We start from the raw sequence: 13739 nt of genomic DNA, 5'->3' as shown, positions 1-13739 counted from the left end.
GCTTTATGGTTGACGGAACTGAAGGTGTTCAATTGCAAAAATCACAGAGGCCTGTCCAAAAATTTGTCCTAGTCATTTTTCTTATGTTACATAACTGGCAGAAATTGTCATGAGTGTGTCAAAAGTTATCTGTTGTCATAATCTTGTTGAGGAAAAATAATTTAAGAATGGCTCAGATTTTTTTGTGTTTTCAGAGAACTTGGGGGAAAAAAATTCAAGAATCCAGTTTGCAAATTTCTGATTTTAAGATTGACTGTAAGTAAAACCCTTCTTTAATTTATACAGTACAGATGATATTTATACAGTTTCATAGCAAAAGGCTCAACTCATAATTTCATCCACAATCTTTTTTTCACCAAATCTATTAGTTTGCTTATCATCACTTTCTGTGTTGAACCTTGGCAAACTACCCTGAACTGAGGATTCAGAGTAAATGTCAGAGACTGAAACTACATCTTAAGCACATTCTGGAAAGTTTAAAGCTTAGTTCAGAGGGGCTGGGCACCTCCAGGTTTGGTTTCTGGGAAGCTTACTGGGTTTACTGGGCCCTTGAAGCTTGGTAAGATCAAGGAAGTGAACGATTGGATCAGTGTTGCCACGGCGTCTGTTTGGTGACATTGATCCCTTTCCCGCTGGGTTTACACTGATCCACTTTCAGCTTTGAGGTTCTGCCAGATGGTGTGGTCACTACAAGGGGTTTGCGCTCTGTTACTCTAATATGAGATGTTATTCATCACTAACAATGTGTGAGCCTGTGAGTGTGTGTGTTGTTAGCGGACATACACATGTGTATCTTTGTGCGTAACTTTATATTTCTGCTGTTTGTGTGTAAAGCAGCAACACTTTGTATCCTTGAGCCCTGGAATCATAGCCCCAGATCACAAAGAATAAAGTCTTGCCTTGTGTACAACCTGCTTTATTTCATATCCCTCAGGAGTCACGTAATCTCTTCCTGCCAGCCCACCTACCTCCTCATAACCCCCTTTGTTTTCTCCCCCTTGCTTTGGCATTGGCTTAGAGGTGCAGAAGTTGGGCAACAAGAGCAATATAAGGATGGAGGCAGTCTGCATCCATCGGTAGCTGGAGGAGATGGAATGAAGAGCCAACATCCTCAGCAGCAGGTGAGATCATGACAGATCTTTCATAGGATATCTAAGGAGTCCGTCTGTCCCTTGACTTTTTTTGCCCTTGGTTTGTCTCCATCATTCTCCCGTCTTCCACCATTCTTCTGTCCATCTTTTTGTCTCACCATCTAAATTGTGTCCTGTCTGTCTGTTTTGCAATCCCTCTGTCCCCTTTCTTCTCCATCTCTTCTCTGTCTTGTCTCCCTGTTTTCCTGTCTGTCTCTCTGTCTGTTACCCTCCACCCACCTCTCTTTGTCTGTCTTTGTCTGTTCCTGTTAAGGCAGATTGCTTCCTTGAGTTTGTCTGGTTATGTCTGAGTTTTCTTCCTTTTATAAAGTGTTTTCTTACAGTTTTTACCTTGTGCCTCCTCATCAGTAAGTTAAAGGGGCTGTGAGGAGTTTGAAAGTGATCTTGAAAAAGGCTCTCTTCTAGATAATTGACCGTAATCCACATTTAAAAATGAGATCATCAGCACCAATAAAGCTGGTAACACGGTATTTCTACTAGCTACTTCTTAGCTTCCAGGCTGGGTCGACCCGGACCGGACTGATTTGCGGCACTTCTAGGTCTTTATGACAACACAAACAATTTTTCTGACAGATTTTGTAGTGGTGATGGACATAGGAGCCTAACTGTCAGACAGAAAAAGGACAGAAGAGCAGAAGAAAGATAAACAGGAGAGAGATAGAGCACAAGCTAAAGGCTAAAACAGGGGCTAAACTGTTAGTGCTAATGTTCATTCCAACCCACAGTCAGCAGTTATTCTGCAGTGGTCTGTTCAAACTTGAGAGTCTATCAATAAAATAAAGAGTGAGGTTACGTTAGCTCTGATTGGTAGATGACTGGCAGGACATAGCTAACCAGGATTTGCTAACATTGCACATTACAGACATGTCTTAGAGCATTGGGCTGCCAGCTAGGCTATATATAAATGTCTACTAAACTACTGACAAACTGACAGTGTTTACTTGTTGTCACGTTTGCCTACATATGTCAGAGCACTTGGCTGCCGATAGCACTACATATCGCCAGCAGCTACACTTGCTTGATGTCACGTTTCAAATCGTAGCTCTGTGTAACTGTAGTGATAAATACCTTTGTTCAGCGCGTGGTATCCAGTAAAAAGTTGTCTTGAACAAAGAAAATTTGTTTCAAGCTGATCTCCATTTAATTCCAAAACAAACGCACGCCTCACTTAAAGTAATTGAAGACAATGTGCGGACACTCTGGGCCAGTAGGTGGCGAGGCCGTCCAATTAAACAGATCCTCCTTAAAGCATCTTTAGTTGATAAATTATAAGACTTTTGAGCTAATTTGGAGCTGTACATTGATTTATTGATAGATTTTGATCTTTTTTCCTCTCTGTCAGGTTACAGTGTCAAGCTATCAGCATGCCATCAGCTCGTCTAGTCTTCCTGACTACTCTCCTCGTGGTTCTGATGGCCGTGTTGACCTCCAGCGCCAGAACCACGCGCTGGCCCAGACCTCAGAGCACCAAGAAGCCACCTCGAGCTGGGGGTGGAGGTGGAGGTTTCAGAAGGACCACCACCACCACCACCATGTCCCCTTCAAGTATGCCCACAGATGAAACCACCGAGGTCACGACAGACACCTACACCCTGTCCCCAACTGACAGCACCACATACTCCAATGACCCCTACCCAACAGATTTTCACACTGATGCCATAGCGCCCCCTGGGAACACTCCTGGAAACTTCACACTTGACTACAACGAATGTTTCTTCAACGTCTGTGAGTGCTGCCCGCCAGAGAGAGGCCCCGTGGGGCCCATGGGGGAGAGGGGGCCACCAGGACCACCAGGAGAAAGAGGCCCCCTAGGTAGGGCAGTGTCATCATTTTCAGCTAAACCAGCTTTTGCTCTTTATTTGTCTTTCTTTACTCTTCTCTGTGCTTTGCAGGGTTGCCAGGAGAAAAGGGAGACACAGGGCCCCGTGGACTTCCGGGACCAGCAGGACTACCAGGGGCCAACGGACTCAATGGCGACATAGGTACATCGGGGCATGACAGCAGGAGAGTTTCTGATTGTGTGTCCATTTGTCTCCCTCTGTGCCTCCCTCATTTCTTTCCAAACGCTGTTGTGTTTAAGTTGATTGTGGACATCACTCTCTACGCTTTATTTATCAATACTACCTCAGGTGAAAAAGGCCCGCAAGGACTGATGGGTACTCCCGGTGCCCCTGGGATCCCTGGGAAACCAGGAGAAAAAGGTGAGAAATTTGTATTGATACCTTTGGAAAACATTTGTTGAAGTTTGTGTTTGCACTAACTGAAGCCGTACCAGAACAAGCTAACCTGTTTGAATCATGGTTTTATATCAATGTTGATTCCTGTTTGAGAGTGAAAGCACTCTAAGGAAACGTGTCTTACTACAGGTGATCTCGGTCCCAAAGGAGAGAGAGGGGAACGTGGCTTCAGTGGTCTGAAAGGGGACCCAGGAGAAAGAGGAGAGCCTGGCCTGAATGGGACTAAGGGTAACACAGGGAGAGAGGGGCCTATGGGTCCCCCAGGGCCAGCTGGGACAAAGGGTCAGAAAGGGGAACAGGGATTCACAGGTGAGAGTTTACCAGGCCACAAAGGTGATGTGGGTGAGCGTGGGCCCCCTGGTCTGAGAGGTGCCATGGGGCCCCCAGGCTTTAATGGAACAGAAGGAGCAAAAGGAGCAAGAGGGGAGCCAGGGCCTCCAGGAGGGAAGGGGGAAACTGGTGCAAGAGGACCACCGGGACCACCAGGGGGGAGGGGGATGGCAGGGCAGAGGGGGGAGAGGGGTCCCAAAGGTGGGCGTGGGCCTCGGGGCCCAAAAGGTCCACCTGGTGAAAGCGTGGAGCAGGTCCGCTCTGCATTTAGTGTGGGTCTGTTCCCGAGCAGGTCCTTCCCTCCACCCAGCCTGCCTGTGAAGTTTGATAAGGTGTTTTATAACGGGGAGGGGCACTGGGACCCTAATCTTAGCAAGTTCAACGTCACCTACCCGGGGGTCTACTTATTCAGCTACCACATCACGGTACGTAACCGCCCTGTGCGTGCTGCGCTGGTGGTTAATGGGGTACGTAAGCTACGGACGCGAGACTCCCTGTACGGCCAAGACATCGACCAGGCTTCCAACCTGGCTCTGCTGCAGCTGAACGAGGGCGATCAGGTGTGGCTGGAGACGCTGAGGGACTGGAACGGGGTCTACTCCAGCAGTGAGGATGACAGCACCTTCACCGGCTTCCTGCTGTACCCAGACTTAAAGAACAAACCTCCTGCTGTGGAAAACATGTAACTGTGACCTTTGAACCTGAACAGGCTCTGGTTGTAACTTCCTATAGACTCCTTCCACCTTTTGCTCTGTCAGATTAATGTGATTCAGCAAAAATCCTGCTTGCTGCAGTCACGCTAATCGTACCAAACGCTCTATTTGCTTTACTCTATTAGTGAATGGATGGCACTTCATTATAGTGCTGAATGCGACATTTCAATTCTCTGCAACAACGCATTAAAAATGACTTTGCATGAAATGGATGACCCTTGAGTTTTATTTATGTAGAGCAGAACTAAATGCTAATTCATAAGCCATTAGCCATTACAATTACAATTAGGAAAGATAAGCCCTGTCTCTGTGAGGCCAGTTTTCTGATTTGAGAACAATTGAGTCAAATAAGCCATGATTGCATTTGTTTCCCACTAGAGGGTGTAAGGTGTCTGAGTCTTGTGGGGAGCAGAGTATTGTTAAATGCAGACATCAGAACAGAGGAAACAATAAAAATGTTGCAGAGGATAAAGAAGTCAAAGTCTCTCTATTAACGTGTACAGCAGATGCTGCAATGTATAGACTGCTGACATGAGCAAAGAGAGACATTTCAGACAACGTGATACTGTCAACTCACTGAGAGAAAAACAGGGTCCAATGCAGATTTATTTTCTAATAAAGGATATATGAAGAGTTACATGTCCACTACGTCTCAGTGTCGGCGGATAGATCTGCATGTGGCTCAGCATGTGAATATTGTGACGATTAATGCCTATAAGGCAGACAACTATAACACCATGGGAAAGACTGTAAAGAAAACCTTATTTTACCCCTTAATTATCAGCTTGTTTAACGAGCAGTGCTGAAGGTGATTCAGACCCAGAGGAACACAGAAACCTGATTAAAAAAAAACACACCACCTAAAAGCTGATATGAGTAAAAATAATATCTCATTGACATTACACAGCCATAACAACAGATTAGCTGCCTCAGACCCGTGCGGAAAGGATAACCTTCTGTAGTACAGAGATGAACGCACCATAAATTATACCCCGCTGTACAAACACTGTACGGAGAAAAATAGCTTTGACTTTTACCAATGCTTTATCTCATTAGACTCCCAACTGTCAAAACCTCCTTGTAGATTAAATGGTAGCAGCACATTTTCCTTTACTGAGTATCCATCCATCCAGCTTGTATCATTCTTTTTATGTATCAGAGAGGTCACAAAGGCGCTTTTACGTTATGTTAAAGACAGGAGCATGAAGGTTTTACAACATATCATAATACTGATTTTCAATTTAAAAAAAAAACATAGACTTTCTTTCTTTCTTTTAAAAAAAGAATTCCTGATCATTTGGATGAAATATTTTATCACTAAAAATCTATACCTCATCCTGAACTGAGAGATTTTACTGGAAAGATCCCTTTTTTTTTCACAAAAAGACTGACACCATGAAAAGTAAAACAATGACAATGCAACAGCTGATGTGATCCGCATTGACGTGTCTATTTGAATTGTAACATGTGTCCATAAGATAAGTGGTTCTGGTTACACTTTGCTCAAAGTGTGTTCGGCACACTGGTCTTTAGAAAAAACACAGTCTTTTGATGTTTTTTGTGTCTTGTTTAATTTTAGAGAGCTGCATTAGACCTGTAATCCTCTCTTTTCCAGCAGGGCCCAGAGGGCAAAAATTGTTTTTACCTCAAAAAAAAAAAAATCTGACAATTACAATTAAATTTACACACAGCCTGCACTGCAAAAATACAAGAATCTTATCAAGTGTTTTTGTCTTACACTAGGCAAAAATTGTCTTATCATACTTAATAAGAGCCACATTCACATGGCCAGTCCAGAAAAAATGTATTGTTTCAAGTTATTTAAAGACAAAAATGAGGTCTGAATTGCTTGTACCAAGTCAAAAAAAAAAAAAAAAAAAGGAATGGAACAAGAAAAATTTGCTCAAAACTAGAATAATGTCTCAATACGAGTAACTGTTCTCTTGTATTATTGGCAGGTTTTTATTTAATTTGTTACAAGTAATTCCAACCTCATTCTTGTAATTAAATAACTTGACACAAGACATTTTTTCTGGACTGGTCAGGTGAATGTGGCTCATGTGAAGTCTAAAAAAGTCATTTTCTCCTGAAAAAAAGACAAAAATACTAGATAATATTTTTAGTTGTTTCCAGTGGGTTTCTATACATTTCTTTTCTTTGTTAAGAGATCATTAAAATGACAGGAAAGACTTCAGTCTTCTCCAAGTCTGTCACCTGAGATGTGACTCTGCTGATAGTGCAGTTAAAGAAATTCAGATTAAACATGACTATACATAAAATTTAATGACATTTAAATATTTTTTTTAAAAAAGGAAATATATTCTGCTTATGAATATCACTTTTATGACCAAGCTTCATCTCTTTTGGTTTATTTTAAACAAGATGTAAAGGTTTCATCTCTCAGCAGAGTCTTGTTTTTTTTTTTTTTTTAACTTAAAGTTCATATCTAATAGAAAGCTTTATTAAGAGGAAAATAAAAAATTCACTTTGATGAAGCTTGTATTTAATATCTTATAGAGAATTCTAACTTGTTAAAGCTGAAAGTCCAGGACGACACAGCCGATGTACAAGTGAAAAACATCAATTTACCACAAATTTCCACCTTATTTAAGCTGCTGTCCGTGTCGCTGTTGGTGTGTATATGTGAGCGTTAAAATTGTATTTTGTTTGTTTGTTTATAGGCCTATCTGTGGATGTGTGTGTGTGTGTGTGTGTGTGTGTGTGTGTGTGTGTGTGTGTGTGTGTGTGTGTGCATGTGTGCGTGTGCATTTATGTATTTTCCCCTGCTCGGTGTGAAAATATAAATAACTACCTTGGCGGTGTGTGCAGTGTAATCTGTTCCCAGCAGGCTGGATTCCCACTGTGAGAAAGACAGTATATTGTTCCTGCAGCAGCACAGATAACAACTCATTAGCATACTGAATCATTTGGCTGCAAGAGCCACTCTGCCACCCATCTGCACAGAGCTGATAAACACACACACACGCCAGCTCCCTCACACACACACACACACACACACACGGACAGATCCATGCAGAACAAGCGCACACACTCACTAAAGCCACCTCTCACAAACACACAAACATGTACAAGGCAACAAGCCTCCTTTCCTTTCCTTCCCTCTCTTTCAATCCCTCACACACTCCCTGTATCCCCCTCTTTTGTGTGTTTTTGGAGAGTTGGGAACACTGAAGCAGGTAGATGTTTGGCAGGCATTAACCCTGAGAGCCCCTCAGTCAATCTGCAAACAGGAGGGGTCTCCAAACACCTGGCTGTCTCTGATGCTCTCTGAAAACTGTCATAGTTTTTAAGACAGATTTTGGAACTGTTTGAGAGCTCATGCTGCTGCGGACGTGGAGCTGGATTTACGGAAAAAAGGGCAAGAGGACATTTTCAAAAAAAAAAAAAAAAAAAAAGAGCATTAAAATAAACAACCACAAGCTAATGTGAGCATAACTTTTTGATTGCGTAAGCGCATAACTCGCAGGCTGTTCAACTGTGTACAGACACAACAGCGTGCAAACGAGTGCAGAGGAGGCTGTCCAAACCACTTTCACAATGGCAGGATATCCTGCAGGTCACCAAGACACGTTAACCTCTGCAGGAAGTTGTCACTTGTTGGGAGGAAGTGAGGATTCCAGCGTTTATTGGGGGAATTTCAGGAGAAGGTGTGTGGTCACAACTGCTCACTCAGTGCTCACTCAGTGCTCACTCAGTGTACAGATGAAATGGGAAGCGTGTTGAATAGAATGTTGTGGAAAAGGCCTGTAAACAAAAAAAAAATCATAGAAATCTATGATAAACTGTGGCAACGAAATGAGACGTTTATGGAAACAAATAGACACAAACAGTACAGCCACATCAGTAAAAGTAAAATCAAGTCCCAGTCTTGTCCTCTGCGTGTTTTATTCAGGGGTTTTGTATAAAATTCAACGCTTTAACATTGGATATATTTATAGATACAGCTATCATACAACAAATATGTCATTACCAAACGTACACTGTCCCTTTACTGCAAGTCATAAAATACCATAGTTACCAAAGGTACCAATATAGGCTACTAGGTCCTGCTGAAAAAGCAGAACAACCAACAAACAGTGAGCAATACTTAAATGCATTTGTGAAAAACTGCTGGTGTTGTTATGGTATTAACAGTGTGTGAGTGTGTGTGTGTGTGTGTCTGTGTGTGTGAAATGCGGCAATGAAGGGATTTATTTGTGTACCTTACTAATCTACAACTGCATTACAGTTAAAAAAAACACTGAAACATTCATATCAAAAGGACTGCATGAGTCACATCATGATACCATATGACTCATATGTTTGTACACTTTAAGAAACACTGCATGTCTTGTACCTCCACAGCTATTTCAAACCAATGCTTTTCAAAAACCAGGCAGCAAAACGGTTTATCTGTCTGTCGACATTATTTGGTGTCATTTCTCATCACCGGGTGTGACAGACTTCTGGTACCACGTTTGATGTACTTGGTTAAGTTCCTCATGTCTCTTCCTCTGTCCTCATTTCTCTGCCTCCTTAAAGAGCGTCGAGCTTTAACAAACACACAACAGTACATCTTAAACCACACGACTTGAACTCCAGTCACTGTTGTTACATTGTGCAGTGGAAATATGATGCTATTTACAATACTTACGCATTGCATGGGTACATTAGAGTCCACTTGGTTTGTTTACCACCTCAAACTGAGGCTCACTTTATGTTTCTGTCAGTATTCTAACACACTGAATTAACTGGTGATAATCTCCAGGTTTTTCATTGACTTTTATTTACTTGAAGCACTCTGGAACATATTGGATTTATCCTGGCTGCACCACACTCAAATCAATATTATCTCTAGCACAGTGTTAGTCAAAAAAATGATATTATCTTAATCATGTTTCTCTTGATTGATTTTTTGTCTGGTTTGTGTGTGGGTTTTTGAGTGTGCGCCATCTTTTCATTTTCCAGTATTTGGCTTTTAAAAACACGTAAAATATGATCCGCAGGTCAGTCAAAGATGAGACATGCAGAATTTACAAGTCTTGTCATATCAAATTCAACAGAATACTGAAGCTTTTCGTCAGTGTTGCCTCAGTTGTTTGGAGAAGTACACGTGATCCGTTCTGACACTCTCTTTTCTACAAAGAGCTTGGTTCTTTTGACATCTCAAAGCTGACAGTTCCTGAGCAGATCTCCCTCTTTTTTGCTCTCTTTCAGTCTCAGGTTTTCTGGTCTTTTGGCATCAGCATCATCGGCGACTGGAGCCATCTATTGGGCGCCCATTGCGCCTCAGATCCCGAGCTGCTAGGTGCAGCGGGGGCCCGCGTGAGGCTGTTAGAGTCCTTGGAGCTGGTGGTGAGTCCTGGTCCTCCATAAAGCTCTCTGGACTGCCCTCAGCATCGCCATCAGGCAGGCTCCCGCAGCTCGAGCTCGGTGACATCGTCTCCAGAAGATCGTCCCTTGCCAAACCTACCACTGTGTCCTGATGTGGTCCCCCTTGAGGGCCACTCTCATGGGCCCCAACCAGCAGCCCTGTTTCCCCATCAGTTGTGCTGCCAACGTTCCTCCCTCCATCCTGATCCTCCAGCAGGTTGGAGAGGAAGCTGATGTACTTCATAGCAAGCCGCAGGATCTCGTTCTTGCTCAGCTTTTTGTCCGGGGGGTGTGTGGGGATGAGTTTACGGAGCTCTGCAAAGGCCCCGTTCACGTTCTGCTGCCGCCAACGTTCACGACTGTTTGTGAAGATACGGCGGACGATCTTAGGCTGTCCGGCTAGAGGAGAAAAAACAGACGGTGTTAGAAAATTCAGCGCTGAAGAGAGATGGTAAAAACAAAAACAGCCAAAAAAAGAAAAGAAAAAAAGAAAACATGAAATGCAAAGCTGAAACAAATAATGTGGCATAAAAAACTGCAGAGCAGCACATGTGCAACAAATTCAATGGAAGCAGCAGCAGCAGAAGAAAAGATGCACTGAAGTTTTGTAGGAAAAATGCATTACATGTAAACAAAAAGTTTCAGATCCTGAAGAATTAAGTTGCAAACTGTCCTCCGTTTCTCATAGATTTTTACATGACAGAGCAGAAGCTAAAGAAGCTTGCAAAAACCTCCACATCTACGATGAGACGTTCAGCGAAGCAGTATGGTTTAGTGAATTATACCAAACCCCAAGTAATGCTGTTAGGAAGAGACAGTGCTCTCTACTCCATATTTTCTACACTTTTTATTTATTTAGTTATGATGAAAACCCCTGCTGCAGGTACTCCCACCCCCAACAATGGTGTCTTCCAGGCTATTGTCGCCCTTGGAACACACCCAGTCTATCTTAATCCTTCAGCCCACTCTGCAGTAAAACCTTGGCATGGAGGCAGCAGCAGCATCCCCATCCTCCACCCCTGAATGTGGCAGTGAGTGGGCAGCGATGGAAAGCATGTTTCAAATGAAATAAACTCCAGATCCTCCTACATTTAGTACAGGTACATATATATTTGACACCCTGATTAGCGGCAACCATTTATGCCATGATTTCTTATGTTTTTTGTTCAGTTGTGTCATAAATTGATTGATCTTCTTTGCAATCACCTTTTGCAACCCTCAGATTTGGTACAGTATAGATCCATGTCAGTGGATGGATGATAATGGGTATGAGAAGAGGACGTTTAAGGGACTATATATTGGCAGAAGGAGGACACAGCAGAAGTGCGTCTTACCATACTTATAAAGATCTAAAATGCGCCTACCCTCGTCGAGTTCAACCTCATAAGGCGCCGGGCGGCGTTTTACCCTGTTGCTGGGGTACATGCTGTACTGCTCCGACTCCCCTCCAAGACTATATGACAACAGAAAACAGACAAAAAAGGGATTAAACAAGAGTTTCAGCATGCATAATTCCATTCATTGTGTAAAACCCTTAAATTTCTTTGCACCAGGAACACAAACATGTGTAGAAACACACATCTCTGGGCTATTTCTTCTTTATACTCATGCAAAAACATGTCAATAAATAATACACTTAATGCACACTTATAGTATTTTTAAGCAGCAGCATGGAGACCCAGCAGGGCCACATCTCTCAGCCTTCAAACTTTCTATACTGAACACTCAAACTGCTCAGAGAAAATGTTCATTCATGAAACCACATGATTTTTTCTTTCCTTTTCTTCTGTCTGGACCTTTACCTGTTGATGGCGGCAAGAGGCTGCGCCAGGTTGTAGAGCATGGCCCGGGCCGGGACAGGAAACGCGTTTGGGCTCAGTTGGACCATTCGAGCGTCGTCTCGTTGCGGTGGCGGCAGCGGCAGCGGTGGAGGTCTTCGAAGTTCCGTGATCGGCACCAAATGGCTCTCAGTCCTCTGCTCGAGCGCTTTTATAGCGTCCCTCCTGGAGAGCTCGATCACCGGCACTTCCCTTTTCAGGTCAAGGGCGTTGTGAGAGGCAGTTTCCTTGGCAACGCCGTTGATGATGATGCTGATGCTGGTCCCGTTGCTCGAGTTCTGCAGAGGAACGTCATCCGTCTCCTCAGCCCCCTTCAAGCGCCCTCCCCTCTCCCTCTCTTTCTCCTTCACCTCCCCCTCCTCTTCCTCCTCCTCGTGCCGCCTCCTCCTTGGCTCCTCGTGCTCCTTGCATCCGTTCAGTCTGGAGATGATGATGGAGTCCTCGCGCTTTCCAGGACCGGACTCTGCATCAGGACTGGCAGGTCGGAGCTCCGGCTGCCGTTTTTCCATCATTTTTACCCCGTCACCACACGCTCAAGTCCTGTACGTCCTAAACAAGATTTCACTAGATTAATAGATTGAGCAAAACAATAGAGGCTTCAATAAACACGACAAATACACACAGAATATGGGAAATGCGAGTTACTGTTAACATAAAATTTATTTTGATCTCTTCTCTTCTCTTTGCAAATAGTTTTAATCAGAAACAATAAGGATGATATTTCGAATTAAAAAAATCGCTGTTAGTCGTCTGCCCACAGAGTAAAAAACGGGGTATTTTGTTGAACATTTGTAATAAATGAAAAGATCCAAAACAGCTATAAAAAAATGTTACTATTATCCAACATTGTAAAATTTAATGTTATCTTTAAAACGGTTGGTAGTTTCCCCTGATGCAAAACAGTATAACCAAGCTAATGGTAGACTGTAATATTTTTAGTGGATTCGCCTTTAAGTTTTTTCTCTTTTCTTTTTTTTTTTTAGTTTGAAAATATGGCCCTTTTTGAATATTTTGTTTCAAATGGTATCTTGACAAAGAGCTTCATCTCCTGTCTCCGTTTATGTTTTTTTTTTCCTGTCATTTCTAAGAATTGCTTATCTAAAGCTCGCCTGGCCTTCGGCTCCCTTCACCGTAGAGCTAACATCTAAATGTAAACCCATCATTGAGCTTCCTGACACATTTAAAACACATTTCCGCAGCTTTTATTTCATTTAAAGCTGAAATGTTTATGGTCTTGGCGGATTGTGGATATCAGGACCACGACGGGAGCTTTCATTCTACGTGGAAAATAAATCCTGCCCCCAGCAAATTCCCAAAATATCCACGTAGAAGAGGGAGAAGAAGAAGACGCACTTGGAGCTGATATTTCCAGAGAGTGTTGTGTAATGTTTTGTTTTATCGAGATGAAGGCCAGAGAGCTGTTGTTGTTGTTGTTAAACCGAACATCAAAGGCTAGATATAATGAAAACCCTACACATCAGTAACGAACGCTTTTCTGTTTGGTAAATTCACAAAACGTCTCCCGGATGATATTACAAACGAATAACGGACTGCTAATGATACGCGGACTTTTAATTCTGGGAATTCTCTCTAATAGGCCTCGTATCCGTTATGACATCCCATACAGTCTCAGCCATCCGATCGGACAATAGCGGAAAATGTAGGCTAAATATTTCGCTCATAACACCAATAAAACCCAGACGAGAGCAATCCAATTAGAGCCCCTAGAAACAACAAATATGGCGCTTTAAATAAAGAGATGTAATTTTTTTAGGACTTACCGTTCCAGCCGTGTTGTTGATGTTACTGTGTAAGTGGAGCCATTTTGTGAGTGGGTCATCCATGTCTGAGGTTTTTCTTTTTTTTCCTCTGCCAGTTGTGGAGCAGTGTGTGTGTGTGTTTGTGTGGTTTAGTGTGTATATGTGTGTGTAGCTGAGTTATTCCTCGTCGCATCCAGCGCGCTCCCTCAGTATGGGGAGCGGAACACAGGCCGCAATGTGGCGAAGAGAGATAAGCGCACGGCAGCGGCCTCGTCATTCCCGATAAGCCCCTAAACCCATTATTTATGAAATGATTCATTATTATTTGGCTGTCGTG

The 13739-nt window shown here is 43.0% G+C and overlaps 2 protein-coding genes across 3 annotated transcripts; one reads left to right on the top strand and one right to left on the bottom strand.

Moving 5' to 3' along the window:
- Positions 1-420: 420 nt before the first annotated feature.
- On the top strand, positions 421-4472 carry otol1a (otolin 1a). The gene is made up of 5 exons (XM_074689292.1): positions 421-1121; positions 2494-2963; positions 3044-3133; positions 3281-3352; positions 3518-4472. The coding sequence occupies exons 2-5, from the start codon at positions 2516-2518 to the stop codon at positions 4402-4404; spliced, it is 1497 nt and encodes a 498-aa protein (XP_074545393.1). The 5' UTR covers positions 421-1121; positions 2494-2515; the 3' UTR covers positions 4405-4472.
- A 3856-nt stretch (positions 4473-8328) lies between these two features.
- On the bottom strand, positions 8329-13586 carry LOC141804700 (T-cell acute lymphocytic leukemia protein 1). 2 transcript variants are annotated; one of them, XM_074689293.1, is made up of 4 exons: positions 13424-13586; positions 11607-12191; positions 11139-11257; positions 8329-10203 (listed from the first exon to the last, which is right to left on the bottom strand). In XM_074689293.1, the coding sequence occupies exons 2-4, from the start codon at positions 12152-12154 to the stop codon at positions 9680-9682; spliced, it is 1191 nt and encodes a 396-aa protein (XP_074545394.1). In that variant the 5' UTR covers positions 12155-12191; positions 13424-13586; the 3' UTR covers positions 8329-9679. The 2 variants fall into 2 exon arrangements, with proteins under 2 accessions (XP_074545394.1, XP_074545395.1); XM_074689294.1 differs by having other exon boundaries at positions 11169-11257; positions 13424-13584.
- Between the last annotated feature and the right edge of the window lie 153 nt (positions 13587-13739).

Source organism: Halichoeres trimaculatus, unplaced genomic scaffold (genome assembly GCF_033239565.1).
Source record: "Halichoeres trimaculatus isolate MK-OKI-2021-1 unplaced genomic scaffold, fHalTri1.1 fHalTri1_scaffold_15, whole genome shotgun sequence".
Classification (NCBI taxonomy): domain Eukaryota; kingdom Metazoa; phylum Chordata; class Actinopteri; order Labriformes; family Labridae; genus Halichoeres; species Halichoeres trimaculatus.
This window is presented reverse-complemented; position numbering and strand designations above follow the sequence as displayed.

Bases quoted from the DNA above. Each gene is read 5' to 3' on its own strand.
- otol1a (XM_074689292.1), top strand. From the start codon at position 2,516: ATGCCATCAGCTCGTCTAGTCTTCCTGACTACTCTCCTCGTGGTTCTG. The intron at 2,964-3,043 runs GTAGGGCAGTGT...TGTGCTTTGCAG, and splicing joins AGGAGAAAGAGGCCCCCTAG to GGTTGCCAGGAGAAAAGGGA. The intron at 3,134-3,280 runs GTACATCGGGGC...ATACTACCTCAG, and splicing joins CGGACTCAATGGCGACATAG to GTGAAAAAGGCCCGCAAGGA.
- LOC141804700 (XM_074689293.1), bottom strand. From the start codon at position 12,154: ATGATGGAAAAACGGCAGCCGGAGCTCCGACCTGCCAGTCCTGATGCA. The intron at 11,258-11,606 runs GTAAAGGTCCAG...GTTGTCATATAG, and splicing joins CCTCTTGCCGCCATCAACAG to TCTTGGAGGGGAGTCGGAGC. The intron at 10,204-11,138 runs GTAAGACGCACT...TTTCTCCTCTAG, and splicing joins TTTAGATCTTTATAAGTATG to CCGGACAGCCTAAGATCGTC.